Source organism: Salvelinus alpinus, chromosome 36 (genome assembly GCF_045679555.1).
Source record: "Salvelinus alpinus chromosome 36, SLU_Salpinus.1, whole genome shotgun sequence".
Lineage (NCBI taxonomy): Eukaryota > Metazoa > Chordata > Actinopteri > Salmoniformes > Salmonidae > Salvelinus > Salvelinus alpinus.
The window spans coordinates 6,900,294-6,923,950 of NC_092121.1; the positions used below are offsets into that span (position 1 = coordinate 6,900,294).

The 23,657-nt window shown below is 44.2% G+C and overlaps 1 protein-coding gene across 1 annotated transcript in view; it reads right to left on the reverse strand.

The window, feature by feature from the left end:
• The window catches only part of LOC139565485 (C-type mannose receptor 2-like), a 42,289-nt gene that overhangs the window by 15,361 nt on the left and 3,271 nt on the right, over nt 1-23,657 (reverse strand). Inside the window, exons 2-15 of the mRNA XM_071385874.1 lie at nt 20,278-20,712; nt 14,328-14,501; nt 13,984-14,148; nt 13,568-13,681; nt 12,498-12,641; nt 11,816-12,007; nt 10,817-10,971; nt 10,400-10,504; nt 8,430-8,545; nt 8,157-8,305; nt 7,609-7,829; nt 6,549-6,694; nt 6,037-6,133; nt 5,644-5,773 (exon numbers count right to left, since the gene is read on the reverse strand). Coding sequence (XP_071241975.1) covers nt 5,644-5,773; nt 6,037-6,133; nt 6,549-6,694; nt 7,609-7,829; nt 8,157-8,305; nt 8,430-8,545; nt 10,400-10,504; nt 10,817-10,971; nt 11,816-12,007; nt 12,498-12,641; nt 13,568-13,681; nt 13,984-14,148; nt 14,328-14,501; nt 20,278-20,712 — 2,343 coding nt within the window. The remainder of the gene's footprint in view (nt 1-5,643; nt 5,774-6,036; nt 6,134-6,548; nt 6,695-7,608; nt 7,830-8,156; nt 8,306-8,429; nt 8,546-10,399; nt 10,505-10,816; nt 10,972-11,815; nt 12,008-12,497; nt 12,642-13,567; nt 13,682-13,983; nt 14,149-14,327; nt 14,502-20,277; nt 20,713-23,657) is intronic.

The following is a 23,657-nucleotide window of genomic DNA, read 5'->3' on the forward strand; positions in this document are numbered from 1 at the left end:
CTGTTATGGTTCCCAATCAGAGGCAGCTGTTTATCGTTGTCTCTGATTGGGGATCATATTTAGGCAGCCATTTCCCCTTTGTGGGATCTTGTCTATGGATAGTTGCATGTCAGCACTATTATTAGCTTCACGTTTCGTTTGGTAGTTTGTTGTTTTTGTTCGGTGTTAATTTATTAAAGGAAAATGTACACCTACCACGCTGCACCTTGGTCCATTCATAATGACGATCGTGACACTGACTGAACGAATCCTCACTATCAGTAGCTGCAATTTGGCAGTACGCCCAGACCTTTGTTTTGAGAACGAAAGATATCTTAGTTTCAAGGTCTCAGCTTAGAGAGAAGAAGCCTTGTGAGGTATTGGTATGTCACATGTTATGAACCAGTATTGGTCGGTCGCATGAATGAAGCAAGACGGTAATGATGAATGAATTATGCTAAATCATGCAAATATAACTTGTCTGTGTAAAGTCGTATATAAGACAACTGCTGGGACTGCCCCAGCAGACATTCCACTATGGTGCATTAGGTTTGTTGGAACCTCTCCAGCACAGTGTCAATAGACAACGATTCATTTAAAATTGACTTTGAGTGTCCCTGTGTAAGAATTTCCACAACATCTAATTTCAGGAAACTAGGCGTATGTTGCGCGTCACTGCTTCACAGGAGAGACATTTGAACGTAAACATAATTTTTTTTATCAAAATGCGTTTTTTTAGCAGAAATGCCTTCTGGAACATGTGAACCTTTATGTGCCTTAATAACAAACGCGTTTGCTATCTGTAAATACGAATACAATTGTTAATTTACGAGCCTAGTTGGTTTAGACACGGAAAAGACAGGAATCTTCCGGCTAGCCATAATTGGCTGAGATAATGGATGGGCTGGAATGCCGAGAGTTCGGATTGGTCTGCCATGTAACAGGCTTTTGTCTACAGTCGTGGCCAAAAGTTTTGAGAATGACACAAATATTCATTTCCACAAAGTTTGCTGCTTCAGTGTCTAGATATTTTTGTCAGATGTTACTATGGAATACTGAAGTATAACTACAAGCATTTTATAAGTGTCAAAAGCTTTTATTGACAATTACATGAAGTTGATGCAAAGAGTCAATATTTGCAGTATTGACTATCTTTTTCAAGACCTCTGCAATCCACCCTGGCATGCTGTCAATTAACTTCTGGGCGACATCCTGACTGATGGCAGCCCATTCTTGCATAATCAATGCTTGGAGTTTGTCAGAATTTGTGGGTTTTTGTTTGTCCACCCGCCTCTTGAGGATTGACCACAAGTTCTCAATGGGATTAAGGTTTGGGGAGTTTCCTGGCCATGGACCCAAAATATTGATGTTTTGTTCCCCGAGCCACTTAGTTATCACTTTTTCCTTATGACAAGGTGCTCCATCATGCTGGAAAAGGCATTGTTCGTCACCAAACTGTTCCTGGATGGTTGGGAGAAGTTGCTCTCGGAGGATGTGTTGTTACCATTCTTTATTCATGGCTGTGTTCTTAGGAAAAATTGTGAGTGAGCCCACTCCCTTGGCTGAGAAGCAACCCCACACATGAATGATCTCAGGATGCTTTACTGTTGGCATGACACAGGACTGATGGTAGCTCTCCCCTTGTATTCTCCGGACAAGCTTTTTTCCGGATGCCCCAAACAATCGGAAAGGGGATTCATCAGAGAAAATGACTTTACCCCAGTCCTCAGCAGTCCAATCCTTGTACCTTTTGCAGAATATCAGTCTGTCCCTGATGTTTTTCCTGGAGAGAAGTGGCTTCTTTGCTGCCCTTCTTGACACCAGGCCATCCTCCAAAAGTCTTCGCCTCACTGTGCGTGCAGATGCACTCACACCTGCCTGCTGCCATTCCTGAGCAAGCTCTGTACTGGTGGTGCCCGATCCCGCAGCTGAATAAGCTTTAGGAGACGGTCCTGGCGCTTGCTGGACTTTCTTGGGCACCCTGAAGCATTCTTCACAACAATTGAACCGCTCTCCTTGAAGTTCTTGATGATCCGATAAATGGTTGATTTAGGTGAAATCTTACTGGCAGCAATATCCTTGCCTGTGAAGCCCTTTTTGTGCAAAGCAATGATGATGGCACGTGTTTCCTTGCAGGTAACCATGGTTGACAGAGGAAGAACAATGATTCCAAGCACCACCCTCCTTTTGAAGCTTTTAGTCTGTTATTCGAACTCAATCAGCATGACAGAGTGATCCCCAGCCTTGTCCTCGTCAACACTCACACCTGTGTTAACGAGAGAATCACTGACATGATGTCAGCTGGTCCTTTTGTGGCAGGGCTGAAATGCAGTGTTTTTTGGGATTTTGCATTGCAGAGGGTCTTTGCAATTAAGTGCAATTCATCTGATCACTCGTCATAACATTCTGGAGTATATGCAAATTACCATCATACAAACTGAGGCAGCAGAAAATTAATATTTGTGTCATTCTCAAAACTTTTGGCCACGACTGTATAACATGAGCTGCTCAGTATGTGTAGGTAATACTTTTTAACGCAGCTTTTTTGAAAGATATCACGAAAAACGGCAAAAGTGTTGCTAATGCTCTCCACTTTCAAGATGAAGCGAGTTTTGAAATCAGTGGAATGTCGGGTGGAAGCAGAGTATGATAGCTAAGGAGATTCTGCCGTTTGAAAATTCTGCCGTTCAAATAGGCGGAGGAAGTCAAAAAGGAACGCTGTTGTATAAAACACCTGTCTCTGGATGACATCTTCAAACTAAGGACAACCATGGCATCTGTAACAGGGAGGGAGAAGCTAAACACCTGTCTAGCTACATTTTCAGATATTATTCGTTTCTCTCATTTTGTCATAAAGTTGTTTTCATTGCATGTTGAAGCTAGCTAGCTAACATTAGCTGGATGGCTCACTAGCTAACACTACGTGTATGATCTGTGTAGTAATATTATTTGTATCTCAGAGCCATTTGCATTGCTAGTTATATAGCCTAATGTGAACTAGCTAGCTATCTTTAAACCTAGTTGTTTAGTGTTAGCTACCTGCAGATTCATGCATGGTAGTAATATTATGAGTTGGGATTATGGTTCTTTATTTAGCTAGCTAGCTACATGTCTAAACAAAAGACTCAACTATACAAGTAACCATTTCACTGTACCGTTTACACTTTCTGTATCCTGTGCATGTGACAAATACACTTAGATTTTATTTGATATAGTGTGTATTTACCAGAGACGGTAATGTGAGAACAACATGACCTGCACCAATGTCAAATTAGTATATGATGTTAGGCCAACAAGACAGTGTCCAAGTTCTAAAATTCTCAGGTAGAATGTCCTGCTTTTATTTGTGACCGTAAGCTATTTTCTGTCATTAGCTCGCCAATAACTTGTAAATAATGATCTTGTTTTGAGTTTACTTTCCTGTAATAATGAATAAAAATTAGCTAAAGTTAAGACGTCAGCTATATGATATGGTCATTATTTGAACTGGCTAGCTAGCTAACTTAACAACTTAACAAACCAAAACATTGTTTCGAAAGTTGCTTTTAGTTGCCTAGTTTGCTAGATTGACATATACTAAATTAATTTTTAAACAGATGGGTTTATTGGTGTTAAAATAGACAAGTTATGCTATTTTAGGCCACCAGACTGCTCATGTTTGTGTTTATACTTTTTCATAACGACATCGACAAGATAATAGAATATTGAATAGAATATTCATGATGTCACTGCAACAACTGTCGATAGAGGTAGTATAAACCATCCTTTAGTCTTAAAATCTTTGGTTGTTTAGTACACTACTGTACTCACTCTGTTTAGCACATGGCCTCACATGTGAATCTTTAAAGAGATGGGTGGGGCTAAGGCTTAAGAGGGTGTGAACAATGCTAAATGGGTGTAGATAAAGAAGAGCTCTCCTGTAGGTGTACCAAAACATTCAAGGGCCATTTTCTCAAAAGTGGTGTTACAAGTTTATCAACTTCCAAAGCAGAATTACTTTCCTATTGTTCCTCAACTGTAACCAGTGCTTAATTCGAGCTAATGGAACAGGATCCGGGACCTCACTGTTTTGGACTATTTTGATCCCGAACCAATTTGGCCGAATCCGGTAAAAAATTGCAATGTAAAAATGTGAATAAAAGCGATCGAAGTTCATTCGAGTTGCCTCTTCGTTAATTCTCCTGCCCCCACAAACAAACGTGGTGCAACATTGTAACCTACTCTATGTGTGAGACGAACGGGTGGTGGCTGTGTGAGAAGCATGCCTGTATCTCTTACATATGTAACTAGGATGAGATTCACTTTCTATTTTCTCTCTCCCTCTCTGCTCTGATAGACATGAGCCTGCAACTCTCATCTCTCAAGCGTTGCACTTCATAATTTATTTCCTTATAGAAGGATTCTAGAATAACTGCTGTCTGTTCATAAATAAATGAAATCATTCCGAATAGCCTACTACACCATGAGAAGGATCAATAGCTTCTTGTGGATTGTTGCCCAATAACAAGGAATAGCCTACAGTCGTGAACGAGTGGCAAATTTGTCAGTGAACAAGCAGCATGCAGACAAAACAGACAAATACAATCGAGGGAAAACAGAGGTTGGAAAGCAAATGGCTCCTGCTGAAAAGAGAAGACTATGTTGCAGGCTACCAACATATTTGATCAACTTCCAAATATTGTTTTACAAAGTTAAACAAGCGAGAGACAGGCTTTAGGCACGAGCGGATCGGCCATCACCAGCAATTGAGCTGCATGTCATTGGGTGAGTCAGTGAAACTGGAAAGTATTTTTAGGACTGTAATTTCCTCCTCATATTGTAGCCTACAACATGCGTCTCCACACACCTAGGCCTAGGTCATTTTTGTTGATCTCAGATTCTCATTTGTGCTGTATTAAAAATATCCTGCCAAAGTCTCCCGTCACTTAGAATTGCATGAAATGTGTTTAGAAAAGGCCACATTCTTACCGGACCCTAGTCTACAAAAATGTTCCCCAATGTGTACAACTTCTGCAAGTGCCTCGACTCTACTGCTCGATGTCACTACGCAAATGTGATGATATACATGCAACGCTTTATTATAAAGGTGGTTTTATTTTCTCATGAGTTCCGGTACCTCAAAAACTCTTCAACCCCCCTCTCGTGCTCCATTTTTGTTCCAGCACCTCCCGAGTTACAAATTAAGCGCTGACTTGCAGTGCAAGACATCAAATGTTCAAGCTCCGAGTCTCTACTTTTTTATCCAATGTAAAAAACACAATTTCCAAATTTTGCTACATAAGACCGAATCGAGCCGGCCGGTCACAACTCCCTTCAACATCCCACATAGTTATTGACTGGATTTCTCTCCTGAAGTATTTGATTTCTCTCCAGAGAAACGGTGCATTAGGCTCCACCCCCCCCCACCCCCCCCAAAAAAACTAAATGGAATTCAAGTAATTGAACCGACGTCAGACAATTAGTTGTTAAATAACCGATATAAAAAATGTTGGGGGTTAATCGCTCAGCACTACATAACACAGACTTGAATATTCAAAATGAAAGCTTTCAGGCAATAACAAGGGCCCCTTGTGTCAGCGTGTCTCTATAGTGTCTGTATACAGCAGTAGCACTGCTTTGTGACTGTATCTGTGTCTATGTGTGGTTCCGTTGTCTTGCTGTTACCTTTGGGGATCTTGCAGATCCAGTCCAGTTCAGAGTCACAGTGCATGGCCAGCCAGGTCATGGTGCCCAGGTCTGCTGCTGCACACTGACGGACGTTGTAGTAGTAACGCCCAAAGTTCTGGTACGTATACTGACATACAGAGGAAGATGGGTTAGAGGACGTTACAAAATGAGCTTGAAAAGCAGGTAGCTATATCTCTAAGCTTTGAGGCACACGTATATGGTGCAAGAGGCTGTATGTTGTTGCAGCTGGGCTGTAGCTATCGGTAAATCAAGGTCGCTGTGTTAAGCTGGGTCAATAATAGATAGTGCTGTGGTTTGGCTACTCGAATTAGGTCCATGCTGTGATGTAATGCTGTGGCTGGATGACTGGATGGTGATGCTGTGACTCACGGCCAGTCCATCGCTCCACTTCCAGCTCCCGTTGTCCATGGGGTTCCTGCGGTTCAGGCCGATCCAGAACCAGCGTTGCTCATGGTCCTCTGACTCCCTGTGGACCATCATCATCATCATCAGCAGCAGCAGAGTCGTCGGCATCATCCTCATTGTCATTATGATCATCAGCAGCAGCATCATCATCATTACTATCATCATCACCATCATCAGCATCCTAGTCTTCGCCCGTGACCCCACTCCCTGAGGGTATCTCAGGGGGAGTTGGGATATGCAAAAAAACATTCCCATTACAGGCTGTGTGTAACAGGACAAATATAAGCACCCCCCGAAATTCTTCTTATATATATTTATTATTTTCATCCTCATCATTACCACCACATTCCCTCTTTAAATTACAAACCCATCCCCTTTTCAAATAAGAACCACATTCTCCCTCCATCCAGTCTAGGCCCTGTAATAGAGACCCATTCATACAACCCATGCATGATCAAGGTGGAGTGTCCACCCACCCAAAGGCTTCGTGTAGTATCTGCAGTATGAAGTGCTCCTCCTCTGGGCCACTGACACTCAGCAGGTTGGCTCCATGGTGTCTCTGACAGGCTAGGTGGGCCTGCAGCCAGCTCAGCTTCTGGTCCATCTGGGCTGAGTCGAACACCTGGCATACACACACATGCAGGCAGACAGGCAGGCACGCGCATACATACACACACACACACACACACACACACACACACACACACACACACACACACACACACACACACACACACACACACACACACACACACACACACACACACACACACACACACACACACACACACACACACACACACACACACACACACACACACACACACACACACAGAGGCGTTAGAGGCAAATAAATGGTATCGATATTGACTAAACTAATACATATCCTTAAAATATACACTACCGTTCAAAAGTTGTTAGCACAGCTGAAAACTGTTGTCCTGATTAAAGAAGCAATTAAACTGGCCTTCTTTAGACTAGTTGAGTAACTGGAGCATTTGCATTTGTGGGTTTGATTATAGGCTCAAAATGGCCAGAAACAAAGAATTTACTTCTGAAACTCGTCAGTCTATTCTTGTTCTGAGAAATGAAGGCTATTCCATGCGAGAAATTGCCAAGAAACTGAAGATCTCGTACAACGCTGTGTACTACTCCCTTCACAGAACAGTGCAAACTGGCTCTAACCAGAATAGAAAGAGTGGGAGGCCCCGGTGCACAACTAAGCAAGAGGACAAGTACATTAGAGTGTCTAGTTTGAGGAACAAACGCCTCACAAGTCCTCAAATGGCAGCTTCATTAAATAGTACCCACAAAACACCAGTCTCAACGTCAACAGTGAGGAGGTGACTCCGGGATGCTGGCTTTCTCAAGTCGCAAAGAAAAAGCCTTATCTCAGACTAGCCAATAAAAAGAAAAGATTAAGATGGGCAAAAGAACACAGACACTGGACAGAGGAACTCTGCCTAGAAGGCCAGCATCCCGGAGTCGCCTCTTCACTGTGTAGTAATATCAAGCAGTGGTAAAGGCGTAGGATACCTTGTAGCAGTGGTGCAGCTTGCCGTTTGTCTTCCACCCGTTGGGGCAGGATCCAGTGAGGCTGGGGGTGGGGTGCGGGGCGGGGGGCTCAGGGCTGAGGGACGTGTCCTGGTTCAGTCTACAGATGAACTTAGCCCGGGCCGACGCACAGTCCTTCACCTCCCATAGGCCTGTGGCGTAGCCCGTCTCCATGGTTACACAGCCCCCTTTGATGTTTCCTCCTGACAGAGGAGAGGGGGGAGAGAGTGGTCTATGTTACGTAGTTGTATGAGCCTGGGTCTGGGAGTAACTGACTGACTGGCACACCAGTGGGGATGGTGGAGATCATGGCAAAAGATGGTGATGGAAACGGTAAACAAATCACCTGATTAAGTCATTGGCAATTTATCCACAATGAATACTCAAGAGATAAGTGTTTATACCATATCTAGTTTTGACTTTGCTCTGGGAATATGGCACAGACAGGTATCCTGAAGACTAGTACAAGACCAACGTGTCCGTCATGATAGCTCTGTGGACAGATAGAGAGACAGAGGTCCATGTCCCACCTGGCTGGTCTCTGTTCCAGTTGGTATAGGCCACTTCATCCCCGCTGAGCCAGTGGAATTTTCCGGGGCTGTTCTGGTCAAGCAGGGCTATCCAGAATGAATCCCCAGAACGGCCAAACACCAGACTGTTGACAAATGCCTGCTCAAACCTACAACAACGCACATGGAAAAGGCTCAGGGGTCAGAGGTTACACTAGGTATGTGTGTTTGTGTCTGTGCGTGCTTGCGTACGTGCATGAGTGTATGTACAGGAACGCATGTGTGTGTGCGTACCTATTGGTGATGGTGATGAGGGTAGCTCCGCTGCCAGCGCAGGCCTTCCTGCCCTCCTCGAAGGTCACCTGCTCCTCTCCCACCCAGTAGCAGGCCGGACTGTGCCATCTCCAGCCCTGACGAGAGAGAGAGGTAGGGGAGAGAGACGAGAAAGGTTGAGTAGGCGTAGAAATATTAACTGTCCAAAGAGATCTATCTATGTCCAGAGACTTGCATGAAAACACAACCAGATGAGATGGGAACGTATAAGCATAAAGTACTATAAGCAACACATGGCTAACGAGGAGAGGGCAATTATTTGTCCCTACTTATAAACCCGGGGCAGGACAGAACAAGTCCAGGCTCAGAGCTATGCTCTCTCTCCACCGCTCTCTCTCTCTCCTCTCAGTGCTTATCTGCAGACGTGTACAGACCGAGAGCACGGCCAACACACAAAAAGGTCTCAAGGGTTTGAGTGTGTAGTCGTGTAAATGTGTGCGTTGAAGTGAGTGCGTACGTGAGAGATGGAGAGAGGGGGGGGGGGGGTCACTTTGTGTGATTCAGTCCAACTTCAGGCGTTTGCACAACTGCACTTGGCAGGGTTGGAGAAACCTCAAATACTTCCAGCTGGCGAGCAGCACTCCTCTATACGAGAATCACACTGGAGAGGCAGATGCGTATGTTATCTATTTCTCTCTCTCTCTCTCTCTCCTGTCACATGACCCACAATGCAACACTGTCTGGGGATCTCGAGTGTTACAGTTCCCTGAGCCGATGAGCTATGGATCACATAGACCCTATTGTTCCGACAGAACTGCAGAACCGCAGAACAATTAAGTCCGTAACTTGGTTGTCTCACACCTTCTCTTCAGACGTTGAGTTAACTCAAAAAAAAGGCGAGTATTAACTCATACAAAATCGCACAACGCAGTCAACTCCACGGAGAAGTTGGCCAAGCAGGAGCCAAGCTTACAGCAGTAACTCATTTGCCACGAGGCATTAGCTGGGCTATCCATCATGTCTAGTGAGGGATGGAGGGAGCACATAAACACTAAATTACTGAAGCATCAGGATCAAACAGTAATACCTCTGCCTGAGTAAACGCTTTTACCCTTTAAACAGGAGGAGAGGGTTGAAATATAGCAGGAGAGGAGAGCACGCAACCATGAGGGAAACTAGTCAAAGATAAGAAGAGAATTACAGTCTGTGAAATTGCAAAGAGACAGACAGAGAGACAGAGAGAGAGAGAGCGAGAGAAAAAGAGAGATGGGTTCACCAGATGTGAGACCTGTGGATATGGTTCATTTATGTGTGGGTATTTTTGTGAATGTGAACACATTTGTGGGGTTGTCTGGGGGTAGGGTTTCTGGCTGATCTCCCTGGCCCTGAGGGAGTGATTCAGAGCAAACACAGACTGGGGCGGAGGGGAGGAGGCGTGTGGTCAGAGGGCAGAGGGGCGGAAGGTGGAGGGCGGAGGGGTGCACAGGAAGGGGGGAAGTGTGTGAGGGGGTGCACTCAAATATTTACAATCTGCATTCAGAGTGCCAGTGCTGACTGTCTGCATCTGGAGTTAGAACAGTGTGACGCTGCTAGAACTGCGAATAGAACGTTTCTAGACAGACAGAGAGGGGGACGGAGAGACGGAGATAAAGGGAAACAGATAAAGGATGGCAGGGAGCGACAGATTGGAGAGAATAAGAAAGATACAATAGATACAGGAGGGGAATAACAGATGGAATTGTTTGCCTTCAGCAAGCACACTAATGAGTGGGGGAGTGAGAGGAAGGAGTGAGAAAGAGAGAGAGAGAGAGAGAGAGAGAGAGAGAGAGAGAGAGAGAGAGAGAGAGAGAGAGAGAGAGAGAGAGAGAGGAGTTAGAGAGAAAGAAAGTAGAGAGAGAGGGGGGAGGGAGAAACAGAGGAGAGACAAAGAGAGAGGGAAAAAGAGAACGTAGAAAGAGTGAAATAAAGAAAGGGACTACAGTAAATCTTACTGGTTTGCACCCGTGGTTCTGTGCCTGTCCGTCAGTCTTCGGGGCTGCTTTCTTACAGATGGATGGCAAGGTCTGGTTACAGGGACTGTCATTCCAGCGGCCTTCCTGTACACACACACACACACACACACACACACACACACACACACACACACACACACACACACACACACACACACACACACACACACACACACACACACACACACACACACACACACACACACACACACACACACACACACACACACACACACACACACAGAGACACACACACACAGACAGACAGAAAGAGAGAGGGCACAGCTGCAGAGTATAAACAATAGTTTTCTGTAAGGCTTGTTGGCAGTGAGAACACACTGCTGTGAGATGACGAAGGGTCCAGACTATAGGGGTCAAAGGCCAAGGGTCACTCACGGGTCCCCAGATGGTGACACAGTCCTCGGGGGTGTTTTGGAAGTTGTTGGGCTCAAAGGGATGCCAGTAAGTGAAGATGACGGGCGTGTGGTCTGTCCACTGGAAGTCCATCTGCATAGCCGTGTCATGGAGACCAATCCACAGCTCCTCCACATCTGACACACAGAGATATGACGATAACTATCACAGAGCAGGGAGGAGGAGACACTACAGCAATCACATTAGGACAGAAACAAGATGGGAGAAGCAGTGAGTGGATTGGAGTATTAGACAATCTTCAACAAAAATGTTCCAAAAGGGTTCTTCGGCTGTCCCCATAGGAGAATCATTTTTGGTTCTAGGTACATCCCTTATGGGTTTCATGTAGAGCCCTGCGTGGAAAGGGTTCTACTTTGAACCCAAAAGGGTTCTACTTGGAATTAAAAGGGTTCTTTCTACCTGGAACCAAAAAGGGTTCTTCAAAGGGTTCTCCAATGAGGGTAGCCGAAGAACGCGTTTAGGTTCTAGATAGCACCTTTTTTTCGAAGACTGTAGGTAGGGGGGAACTACAGCGAACCCCTGTCCTTATAGTGCGGTGGTGCAAAAAGTTGTAAATAACTTCTTATATACAGTACCAGTCAAACGCTTGGACACACCTACTCATTCAAGGGTTTTTCTTTATTTCTACTTTGTAGAATAATAGTGAAGATATCAAAACTATGAAATAACACATATGGAATCATGTATTAACCAAAAACTTTCCAAACTTTTGACTGGTACTCCAATTTTTTTATTTAATTTCATTTTTGTTGTTTCAGGTAAACAACCTAAACAAATTGTACATTAGTGCTATATATAAAAACAGAACAATAAACAAGATCAACGGTCTCCTATGAGAGAAACTGTTGACACCGAAGTTGAAGCTTCCTTTCGTGACATGTACATTGTTGTACTATCTGGTGTAGCTACCTGTCTTCAGGTTGAGGTACCTTTCCATGACGTGCTGTATTATCTGTGTACCTCGCTTGATGTTGTTGATGATGAACTCTAGTTCAGGCAGGGTGTGGAGGCTGACCAGGTTGGACTCCATTTTCTGACAGGTTTTCTGAGCAGTGTCCCAGTCCACCTTCTCTGACGTCAGTCTGTAGCAGCCTGCCTGGAACGCCTGCCAGCCCACATCACACTCGTACTTCTCATCATCCGCCCACGAGTCTGCAGCCCACAGAGCAGAGACAGAGAGCAAACAGAAGGGAAATATACCCTATATTAACTATTTGTTAATACAGTAGCGAGCATATAACCAGATGGTAACACAAATCGATGATTTATTTTATGACTCTAACTGCTCACATACAGGGGATGTAACTATCCATGAAACAACAAGCTACAGATGTATCTTAATTTGAGCCGGTTTGCTACAGCGGAAAAATAAGCCTGCAGCAACAGGAAATGTGAATTCTTATGTGGATTGTAACAAATTGACATTTTGTAGGGGTTGATACATTTAACGTAAGGGAAAATCAAGTCTGAATTTTGAAAGTGAAAATTACAAACATTAAAAGCCTTTCTAAAACTCAAATATACCAAAATATTCACAGCAACTGAAGGGTGATCAAATTAAGCTCCTACAGCTGTAAAAGCTTTAGCAGAGAGGATTTGATAAGGAGGTCTAGAGTCTCGACCGGTGACTAGGCAGACGTACCAGTGGTGAAGGGGTCCAGGGTGGCATTGGGTCTCTTCTTACAGACATAGGGAAGGGCTACAGAGCAGTCTCTGTTCTGCCAGCGGCCAGACGACTCTGTCCTGATCACCGCACAGTTCTCCTCCTCCACATGGCTCGGCTGGTCTAGGATTGAAATAGAATAAATATTGTGAGATAGAAAGAAGGGAACGCTTAGATGTTATCTGTGTAGTCTGTGGTGTTAGTGTTGTAAACAGATGGTAGAGGTTGGGTTGGGTTAAAAAGATGGTTGAGGATGGTTGAGGTTGGGTTGGGTTAAAAAGATGGTTGAGGATGGGTTGGGTTAAAAAGATGGTTGAGGATGGTTGGGTTAAAAAGATGGTTGAGGATGGTTGAGGTTGGGTTGGGTTAAAAGGATGGTTGAGGTTGGGTTGGGTTAAGCAGATGGTTGAGGATGGTAGAGCTTGGGTTGGGTTAAAAAGATGGTTGAGGTTGGGTTGAGTTAAAAAGATGGTTGAGGATGGTTGAGGTTGGGTTGGGTTAAAAAGATGGTTGAGGTTGGGTTGGGTTAAAAAGATGGTTGAGGATGGTTGAGGTTGGGTTAAGCAGATGGTTGAGGATGGTAGAGGTTGGGTTGGGTTAAAAAGATGGTTGAGGATGGTTGAGGTTGGGTTGAGTTAAACAGATGGTTGAGGATGGTTGAGGTTGGGTTAAGCAGATGGTTGAGGATGGTAGAGGTTGGGTTGGGTTAAAAAGATGGTTGAGGATGGTTGAGGTTGGGTTGAGTTAAACAGATGGTTGAGCATGGTTGAGGTTGGGTTAAACTGATGGTTGAGGATAGTTGAGGTTGGGTTAAACTGATGGTTGAGGATGGTTGAGGTTGGGTTTAGTTAAACTGATGGTTGAGGATGGTTGAGGTTGGGTTGGGTTAAACTGATGGTTGAGGATGGTTGAGGTTGGGTTGGGTTAAACTGATGGTTGAGGATGGTTGAGGTTGGGTTGGGTTAAACTGATGGTTGAGGTTGGGTTGGGTTAAAAAGATGGTTGAGGATGGTTGAGATTGGGTTGGGTTAAAGACAGTGTTCTCTCACCGTTCTCCCAGTTGAGGTATTTGAGCGGGGAGGAGTCAGCCCATTGCCAACCTCCGCTGATGTCCAGGTCATTCAGACCGATCCACAGAGCAGCACTGTAACCAGTCAGCAAACCTACAGCAGCAGGGAGAGACTTCTCTTATAAACTTAAGATGTCCTCATATAAACAGAGACAAGATCACACTCTACCTCTTTAAAACTATTAGAGAAGAGGTAAGTTGGGAAGAGATGGTAGCACTTGATTTTAAGGTATGCTTTTAAATGGCTTATAAACGCTTAATACATAGTGGTTTACCAGTAATGTTTGATATAACAGACCTATAAACACATTTCTATCAAACCGAGAATAAGGAAGAAAACCGCTCCCGTGTTCTAGCATAGAGTACTGCATTTTAGACTCTCCTCTGGTCTCTTACCGTTGATGTAGGTCTGCTCATGCAGCTTGGTGATACTGAGCAGGTCTGCCCCCTGCTGTTGGCAGCTGATGCGAGCCTCGCTCCATGACAAGGTGGCCTGGAAGTTGAACTGGTAGCAGCTGTCTGTCAGGGGGTCTGTGTCCCAGAACGTCTCACAGTCATTGCCTGGGAGGGGGCGAGAGAGCGAGGGAGAGGGGAGGGAAGGAAAAACAGAGATCATTGTAAGGGGAAAAATCCGAAAGAGACATAGAGTCTGTGGTGGGTGTGTGTGTGTGGGGGGGGGGGGGTGCGGAGGTGGAGGTGGAGGAGGAGGAGGAACATAGCTGTGCAAGACAGTGACTCACTCTTAACAGGACAGAAGCCCCAGCGTTCATCCTTGCCATAGTCGAAGGTGGTGGCACACCACAGGTGACCGTCCTCTCTGCCAATACTGGTGCAGTTGTGGAACCACTGGCCATCGTACATGAAGGGCAGGTAGCAGGGCAGACCGCGAGAGTTCCCCTGGATAGTATAGATCTCTGCAAAGGCACACGATGGAAAGACTTCACGTCCCAGGATGCACTGAAGCGCCACTTTCTGTCCCATGTTGATTTGTGTGGATCGTTTTACTGAGTAAACAAATCTGTGTACTCAAAGACGTGCAATTAAACGTGATAAATAAATAGAAGATATATTACAGGAAATGAAAACACACGCCAAAGTGTGATTTTGGACCAAAAGGTATGGGAAAGCTCATCAGAGGTAAACAATAAACCAAAATAGACCAGATAATGGAAAAACAATCAAACGATTTTCATCTGAAAAATAAATACATCAGGACAAAGCTTTATAAAAACTCAATATACTGTCTATGTATGCCAGAAAAAGTTATTTTCACTAGCAATTGACAAGGGTAGAAAGGACACTCTTTCCAAAAAACCTTCTCTAAAATAATAAAATAATGAGTTTAATTTATAAGCAGCTGTTTTAGTTATTTTTCCAGTCTATTATGAGACTGCCATGTATAAACTAAACTCCATTATTCTTTGAGAGGTTGAATGAACATTATTTTGAATGAAACCTGATCTCCACAGTTTGACAAAATGCCCAGGGGTTGCCACGGTAGCCTCTGCATTCCACTGGACGGCGGGGTATGAAGGAGAGGGCAAAAGGGGGAAAATGCAAATCAATTCTCCAAGACACGGTGGAGAAAGAGAGAGAGAGGGAAGAGAGTGAGCGAGGAAAGATAGATAGAGCGAGGAAAGAGAGAGAGAGAGAGAGAGAGAGAGAGAGAGAGAGAGAGAGAGAGAGAAGAGCGAGGAAAGAGAGAGAGAGAAAGGGAGAAAGAGAGCGGTAGAGAGAGAGAGAGCTGTAAAAGAGAAAGACTAGAAGGGTGTTTGCGATGTTACCAAAACACACAGAGAACTAGCCAGGCCCATGGAAAGTAGGGCATATGTGTTAAAAAAGGGGGAAAGGCCTAGAAAGTTCCTTCCCTCCCTCCTTCATTTCCCTCTCTCCTCCACCAGTGGCTGGTTCGTGTCAAGCTGCTAGCCTGCTAGCTACACAGCAGGATGACTAATGTCCGTGGCATTCATTATTCAGCAGCCTGTTGACTTCACAAAAGCAAGTTGTGAGGAATGGCAGTTAAAAGTTACAAATGTCTTTTGCCTCGCCACAAAAAAGGGAAAGAAAAGGAGAGGAAAGATAGAGGAGGAAAGTGAAGAAGGAGAGGAAGGATAGAGGAGGAAAGTAAAGAAGGAGAGGAAGGATAGAGGAGGAAAGTAAAGAAGGAGAGGAAAGATAGAGGAGGAAAGTGAAGAAGGAGAGGAAAGATAGAGGAGGAAATTAAAGAAGGAGAGGAAAGATAGAGGAGGAAAGTAAAGAAGGAGAGGAAAGATAGAGGAGGAAAGTAAAGAAGGAGAGGAAGGATAGAGGAGGAAAGTAAAGAAGGAAAGGAAAGATAGAGGAGGAAAGTAAAGAAGGAGAGGAAAGATAGAGGAGGAAAGTGAAGAAGGAGAGGAAAGATAGAGGAGGAAAGTAAAGAAGGAGAGGAAAGATAGAGGAGGAAAGTAAAGAAGGAGAGGAAAGATAGAGGAGGAAAGTAAAGAAGGAGAGGAAGGATAGAGGAGGAAAGTAAAGAAGGAAAGGAAAGATAGAGGAGGAAAGTAAAGAAGGAGAGGAAGGATAGAGGAGGAAAGTAAAGAAGGAAAGGAAAGATAGAGGAGGAAAGTAAAGAAGGAGAGGAAAGAGAGAGGAGGAAAGTAAAGAAGGAGAGGAAAGAGAGAGGAGGAAAGTAAAGAAGGAGAGGAAAGATAGAGGAGGAAAGTAAAGAAGGAGAGGAAAGATAGAGGAGGAAAGTGAAGAAGGAGAGGAAAGATAGAGGAGGAAAGTGAAGAAGGAGAGGAAAGATAGAGGAGGAAAGTAAAGAAGGAGAGGAAAGATAGAGGAGGAAAGTAAAGAAGGAGAGGAAAGATAGAGGAGGAAAGTAAAGAAGGAGAGGAAAGATAGAGGAGGAAAGTAAAGAAGGAGAGGAAGGATAGAGGAGGAAAGTAAAGAAGGAAAGGAAAGATAGAGGAGGAAAGTAAAGAAGGAGAGGAAAGATAGAGGAGGAAAGTGAAGAAGGAGAGGAAAGATAGAGGAGGAAAGTAAAGAAGGAGAGGAAGGATAGAGGAGGAAAGTAAAGAAGGAGAGGAAGGATAGAGGAGGAAAGTGAAGAAGGAGAGGAAAGATAGAGGAGGAAAGTAAAGAAGCAGAGGAAAGATAGAGGAGATAGAGGAGGAAAGTAAGAAAAGAAAGAGAGGAAAGATAGAGGAGGAAAGTAAAGAAGGAGAGGAAAGATAGAGGAGGAAAGTAAAGAAGGAGAGGAAAGATAGAGGAGGAAAGTAAAGAAGGAGAGGAAGGATAGAGGAGGAAAGTAAAGAAGGAGAGGAAAGATAGAGGAGGAAAGTAAAGAAGGAGAGGAAAGAGAGAGGAGGAAAGTAAAGAAGGAGAGGAAAGAGAGAGGAGGAAAGTAAAGAAGGAGAGGAAAGATAGAGGAGGAAAGTAAAGAAGGAGAGGAAAGATAGAGGAGGAAAGGAAAGAAGGAGAGGAAAGATAGAGGAGGAGAGGAAAGAAGGAGAGGAAAGATAGAGGAGGAAAGTAAAGAAGGAGAGGAAAGATAGAGGAGGAAAGGAAAGAAGGAGAGGAAAGATAGAGGAGGAAAGTAAAGAAGGAGAGGAAAGAGAGAGGAGGAAAGTAAAGAAGGAGAGGAAAGAGAGAGGAGGAAAGTAAAGGAGAGGAAAGATAGAGGAGGAAAGTAAAGAAGGAGAGGAAAGATAGAGGAGGAAAGGAAAGAAGGAGAGGAAAGATAGAGGAGGAGAGGAAAGAAGGAGAGGAAAGATAGAGGAGGAAAGTAAAGAAGGAGAGGAAAGATAGAGGAGGAAAGTAAAGAAGGAGAGGAAAGATAGAGGAGGAAAGGAAAGAAGGAGAGGAAAGATAGAGGAGGAGAGGAAAGAAGGAAAGGAAAGATAGAGGAGGAAAGTAAAGAAGGAGAGGAAAGATAGAGGAGGAAAGTAAATAAGTCGTTTTCTGGACTTAGGTTGTAGGAGATCTGGTTTTAATTGCAGTCAGACAGGCTAGAGACAGTATTTCAAAGACTAAGCCCGGCAGAATGGCTGTCAGTGCAACTTAAATTATGACATTTGATATCTGTATGAATAATAATAATAATAATAATAGTGTAAACAAGGCTTTGCTTCGACACCACACTGCTAACTCTTAAGCAGGGGCTTCAACTCCTAAGTCCTACATAAACACTAACATACCGTAGGCTAGAGCTGGGCGATATGGACAAAAATCCAGATCGTGATAAATTGCCTGAATTGATACGATGACGATAAATAGAAGGATAGTTTATAACATTAATGTGCAACAAGTTTTTTTTAAACATTTCATTTAAACTACTACTAGTTTGATGGTTGTAACCATCAACTGTCCCATTAATAATCACCCATATTAACACACTTATTTCATTTCAAACTTCACATTTCTCTAGTACAGGCTACGTATCGTAATGAACCATATCAGGAAAAGGCCCGCGATAAATGATTGTTATCGTCGGTGTCGATAATTTCCGGTATAATGTCCCAGCTCTACCGTAGTCTATGTGAGGGAAAGGGCATTCCACTGTTTACATCTTGAGTTTACGAACACAGAGAGAGAGGGCTTTCCTTAGCTGTCTAGCTGGCGGGCTGCCAGTCAGTCATACAGTCAACAGAGAGGCCCAGGGCAAAAAATTGCAGCATGCGTCTGAACAGATACAGCTGTACCCTCCTCAACAGTACAACACAGCTGACTAACCCTGCCTCAGCATTTAATTTACAAGCACTGTTGGGAGAAATAGAGACAAACCATATTCTGGCTTGTATTTTCTATTGCAAAATGGCTGACTCCCCCGTTCTACCAGATTAAAACTAACGTCTTGTTGCTCCATACCGAAACAAAATACTGTTATTTTACTTGTCAACCAACAAGTAACCACCACCATCACTTTCTATAATTACAGTTGAAGTCGGAAGTTTACATACACTTAGGTTGGAGTCATTAAAACTCGTTTTTCAACCACTCCACAAATTTCTTGTTAACAAACTGTAGTCTTGGCAAGTCGGTTAGGACATCTACTTTGTGCATGACACAAGTCATTTTTCAAAAAATTGTTTACAGATAGATTATTTCACTTATAATTCACTGTATCACAATTCCAGTGGGTCAGAAGTTTACATACACTAAGTTGACTGTGCCGTTAAACAGCTTGGAAAATTCCATAAAATGATGTCATGGCTTTAGAAGCTTCTGGTAGACTAATTGACGTCATTTGAGTCAATTGGAGGTCTACCTGTGCATGTATTTCAAGGCCTACCTTCAAACTCAGTAACTCTTTGATTGACATCATGGGAAAATCCAAAGAAATCAGCCAAGACCTCAGAAAATAAATTGTAGAGCTCCACAAGTCTGGTTCATCCTTGGGAGCAATTTCCAAACGCCTGAACGTACCACATTCATCTGTACAAACAATAGTACGCAAGTATAAACACCATGGGACCATGCAGCCGTCATACTGCTCAGGAAGGAGACGCGTTCTGTCTCCTAGAGATGAATGTACTTTGGTGCAAAAAGTGTCAATCAATCCCAGAACAGTAAAGGACCTTGTGAAGATGCTGGAGGAAACAGGTACAAAAGTATCTATATCCACAGTAAAATGAGTCCTATATCGAAATAACCTGAAAGGCTGCTCAGCAAGGAAGACGCCACTGCTCCAAAACCGCCATAAAAAAGCCAGACTATGGTTTGCAACTGCACATGGGGACAGAGATCGTACTTCTTTGAGAAATGTCCTCTGGTCTGATGAAACAAAAATAGAACTGTTTGGCCATAATGACCATCGTTATGTTTGGAGGAAAAGGGGGGATGCTTGCAAGCCGAAGAACACCATCCCATCCGTGAAGCACGGGTGTGGCAGCATCATGTTGTGGGGGTGCTTTGCTGCAGGAGGGTCTGGTGCACTTCACAAAATAGATGGCATCATGAGGGAGGAAAATTATGTGGTTATATTGAAGCAACATCTCAAGACATCAGACAGGAAGTTAAATCTTGGTTGCAAATGGGTCTTCCAAATGGACAATGACCCCAGCATACTTCCAAAGTTGTGGGAAAATGGCTCAAGGACAACAAAGTCAAGGTATTGGAGTGGCCATCACAAAGCCCTGACCTCAATCCTATAGAAAATTTGTGGGCCGAACTGAAAAAGCGTGTGTGAGCAAGGATCCTACAAACCTGACTCAGTTACACCAGCTCCGTTAGGAGGAATAGGCCAAAATTCACCCAACTTATTGTGAGAAGCTTGTGGAAGGCTACCTGAAACGTTTGACCCAAATTAAACAATTTAAAGGAAATGCTACCAAATACTAATTGAGTGTATGTAAACTGCTGACCCACTGGGAATGTGATGAAAAAAATTACATCTGAAATAAATAATTCTCTCTACCATTATTCTGACATTTCACATTCTTAAAATAAAGTAGTGATCCTAACCTAAGACGGGGAATTTTTACTCTGATTAAATGTCAGGAATTGTGAAAAACTGAGTTGAAATGTATTTGTCTAAGGTGTATGTAAACTTCCGACTCCAACTGTACATGTCAGTCATTTCCTGGCCAGAATGACTTGCTCAACTTACACTTCAATTTATCAGACAAAGAGTACCGAAATGGCGCCTTCAACCCTTTGTAATCCACTAGAATGACTTTGTAAACCAGAAGCAGAAGCTCTTCTCCTTACCACGATAGGTCCTAGAACACAGGTCCTGATCGTCCCCAAAGAGCCTCCACTTGAGCCCCTCTCGTGGGGGCTTGACATCCCAGGCCACCACTGAGGAGTTAGCGGAGGGGTTAACAGGATGCGAGGGTGACGGCAGGTACAGGTTGAGGTTCTCCAACACATGGGCACAGTACCAGGTCCATCGGACCCCTGGAGGCTCTCTGTCACAGGGGTAGACGCCCAGCGGTGAGACATCCTCCCTGGAGCTGTAGTTGCCTGTTGTCAGGCCCAGGCACAGAGAGGAGCCTAGGTTGAAGAGCCGGCCCCGGGTCACCCACTTCCACTTCTGGGCGCCATCCTCGCAGGACTCGGACAGGGACAGGGAGTGACCCTGCACCCCTAGACAGCCCTGAGCCCCCTCGTGGAAGAACACAAACACATCACCATTCACAGGCTCTGTGGAGAGAGAGATAGATAAACCGAGAGAGAGAGACACACACATAGAGAGATACAAAGAGAGAGAGAGAGAGGACAGTCAATAACACTGTTCAGAAATTATTCCATCTTTAGCTGCTAATGTGGAGAGAGCCGGAACACGATCAATATCACTGTTAATGGATGTCCTGCTTTGTTAGAGCAAGCACATTTCAGCTGGTTGTGGTGCTGTCGAAAGGCTAGCTTTCTCACAATGATACCTAGCCCACTGTCATATCTCCTCTCACATCTATGACAAAACAGACAAGAAAGTTGGGGAAAGAAATCATTTAATTTGCGTATTTAAAAGACCATAGGAGGCTCACAAACCTGTATCAACTTAAGCAGACTTTGACCCAGGTTATGTGTCTAGACACGTGTTAATTGGACGGGCCTGCTGCTTTGAAAATGTGGTTGCACGTGTTTTTTCACGCGTCTATTAACGTTGGTAATGTCTATGTGTTTGTTATTTCCTGTCAGATTCTGGGATATTTGTCCCATTTCAGACGTGTGACCTGGAATGGCCTTTCTCCTCACGGGGAGTCTGTGGTCTGAATGTCATGTGAGGGGAGGTTGGCTGAAGAACGAAATGAGGACTGGGCGGTCTGAGGGTTTTGGGGGGACTGGTTTGGAACTTTATCAGGAGAAAAAGCCTGGTTTCATATTTTAAGATGTTTCTGTTGTCAATATCGGATAGAATACATGTCATTACTTTACTTAATTATGGCAGTAATTTACCCAGACCGAGTGACCCTACAGTTAATCCTCAAAAAAAGTTACAATGAAATGTCATGAACTGTACCTTGGCTTCGTTCATCCTTATGTAGTAATGTATATGTCAATGTGCCATGCGCATTGGGTCTCTACTGTAGGCTCTGTGTAATACAAGAGTATGTATACTGTACACACTGCAACCCTGTATGAACTGAAAAGAGGAGGAGGTAGAGAGAAAGTGAGATATTTAACTCTAAGCTAGCTAGGCGATACTGGCTGGAATCCAGCATCTATGACTGGAATGTCGGGAAGAGAACCCAACAGCCTTCTCAAAAACCCAGTGTGGTTTTCTCTCATTCCCACTTCTTCTCCAATATTTTCTTTTTATTCTCCTGCAAGGGGGGGGGGGGGATTATGGGGATTGGGGATTGGGAGGTTAAGGCCAGGTGAATCAAAAGTGTGCGCACTGGTGGAAGAGAGCGAGAGATGGAGTGAGAGATGGAAAGGGAGAGGAAGAAAGAGAGGATGGGGAGTGCAGCTGTGATGTTAAGTGAACACAAAGAGCAAGGAGAAAAAAGGAATGACTCCAAAACAAACAGAAGGTCTCCTTCGTGAATCTGGGTCCAGAGAAGAGAAACAGAGAGAGAGACCGTCAGCATTCCTCCTTCACGGGGCCCTCCGAGGGGCCAGGATGTGAGGAAGGTGGGAAAGATCACTGGGCGTTGGACTGAACATAGGGAAAGGGGGATACCTAGTCAGTCGCACAGCTGAAGGCATTCAACTGAAATGTGTCTTCCGCATTTAACCCAGCCCTTCTGAATCAGATGGCTCTGGTATGGGGGTACTTCAGTCCACACACAGAATAGGTGTCCTGGCCTGTAGTACAAAAACCTCCTCAAGTCATCTAATCAGTCCACTGTAGCTCTCTCACAGAACTAGCAACACGGTCCCTGCAGCACTACCAACACTAAAATGATGGAGAATCTCCATAAAAAGAGTCCCTCCAAAGTGGTTATGAAGCAGACCTTCAATCAGTGTATAGCACTAGCTTTTCTCAGACTCACACAACCTCTGTTGCGACGTTGTTGAGAAATAATAGTCAGCTTGTGGCCTTGGTCGGCTTCCAGATGCTGCGAACGCTGTAGTTACAAAACACAATGGCTGAGTGGTTCCACAGAGCTGTGAGAGCCTCCACTGGCAGTGCTTTGTACAGTGTAATCAGACACAATTACCAGCTGGCGCTGACTGCTGCAGACGTGTCGTTGTAGCAACCTGCTGTTAGTCCTGTTTACTGTCCACTAATTGTGATGCAATAAAGAGTCAGAAGTCAAAATACCTTTTTTTTCACATGGTAATGGTGCACCTCTGGAAAAATCTTTACTCTGCACTCTTAGAAAAAAAGGGTTATTTTTTTTTAAATTTAACTAGGCAAGTCAGTTAAGAACAAATTCTTATTTACAATGACGGCCTACACCGGTCAAACCCTAACGACGCTGGGCCAATTGCGCACCGCCATATGGGACTCCCTATCACAGCCGGTTGTGATACAGCCTGGAATCGAACCAGGGTCTGTAGTGACGCCTCTTGCACTGAGATGTAGTGCCACTCGGGAGCCCAGTTCTGCAGTTGTCGCCATTTGAAGAACCCTTTTTGGTTCCAGGTAGAACTATTTTGGGTTCCTCTGTGGAAAAGGTTCTACCTGGAACCAAAAGGGGTTGTTCAAAGGGTTCTCCTATTGGGACAGCCGTAGAACCCTTTTTGGTTCTAGATAGCACCTTCGTCATTGAAGTAGAAGAATGAGGGGCAGATTCCAACAGACAAAAAGCAACTGAATGTCTTAACATTGACAAGTCTGCCTTTCCATGAGTTTATAATGTCAGACTCCTATTATTAACGTAACACAATCCATAACAGTCTGGAATAAAAAAAACTTTCCATGGATTCATTTCTCTCCAGGGAACTCATTGTCTGTCATTTCCATTAAATGGCATGTGTTCAATAACCTTGCTACAGTTAGTCAAGCATTCTCTACAGTTCTCCAACAGCAGAGACAAACTGAGTCCTGTTAATGCCATACCGTATGGACCCTGTAGATCAGACAGTTCAGCAAAGTCACTCAGTCTGTGATGCCTCTCAATTCAATGATCTTTCTTAGCTTGTGGTCCATGCCAAAACGTTTAGCAGTGCTCCCAGCTACCTCGGTCTGAAAATCC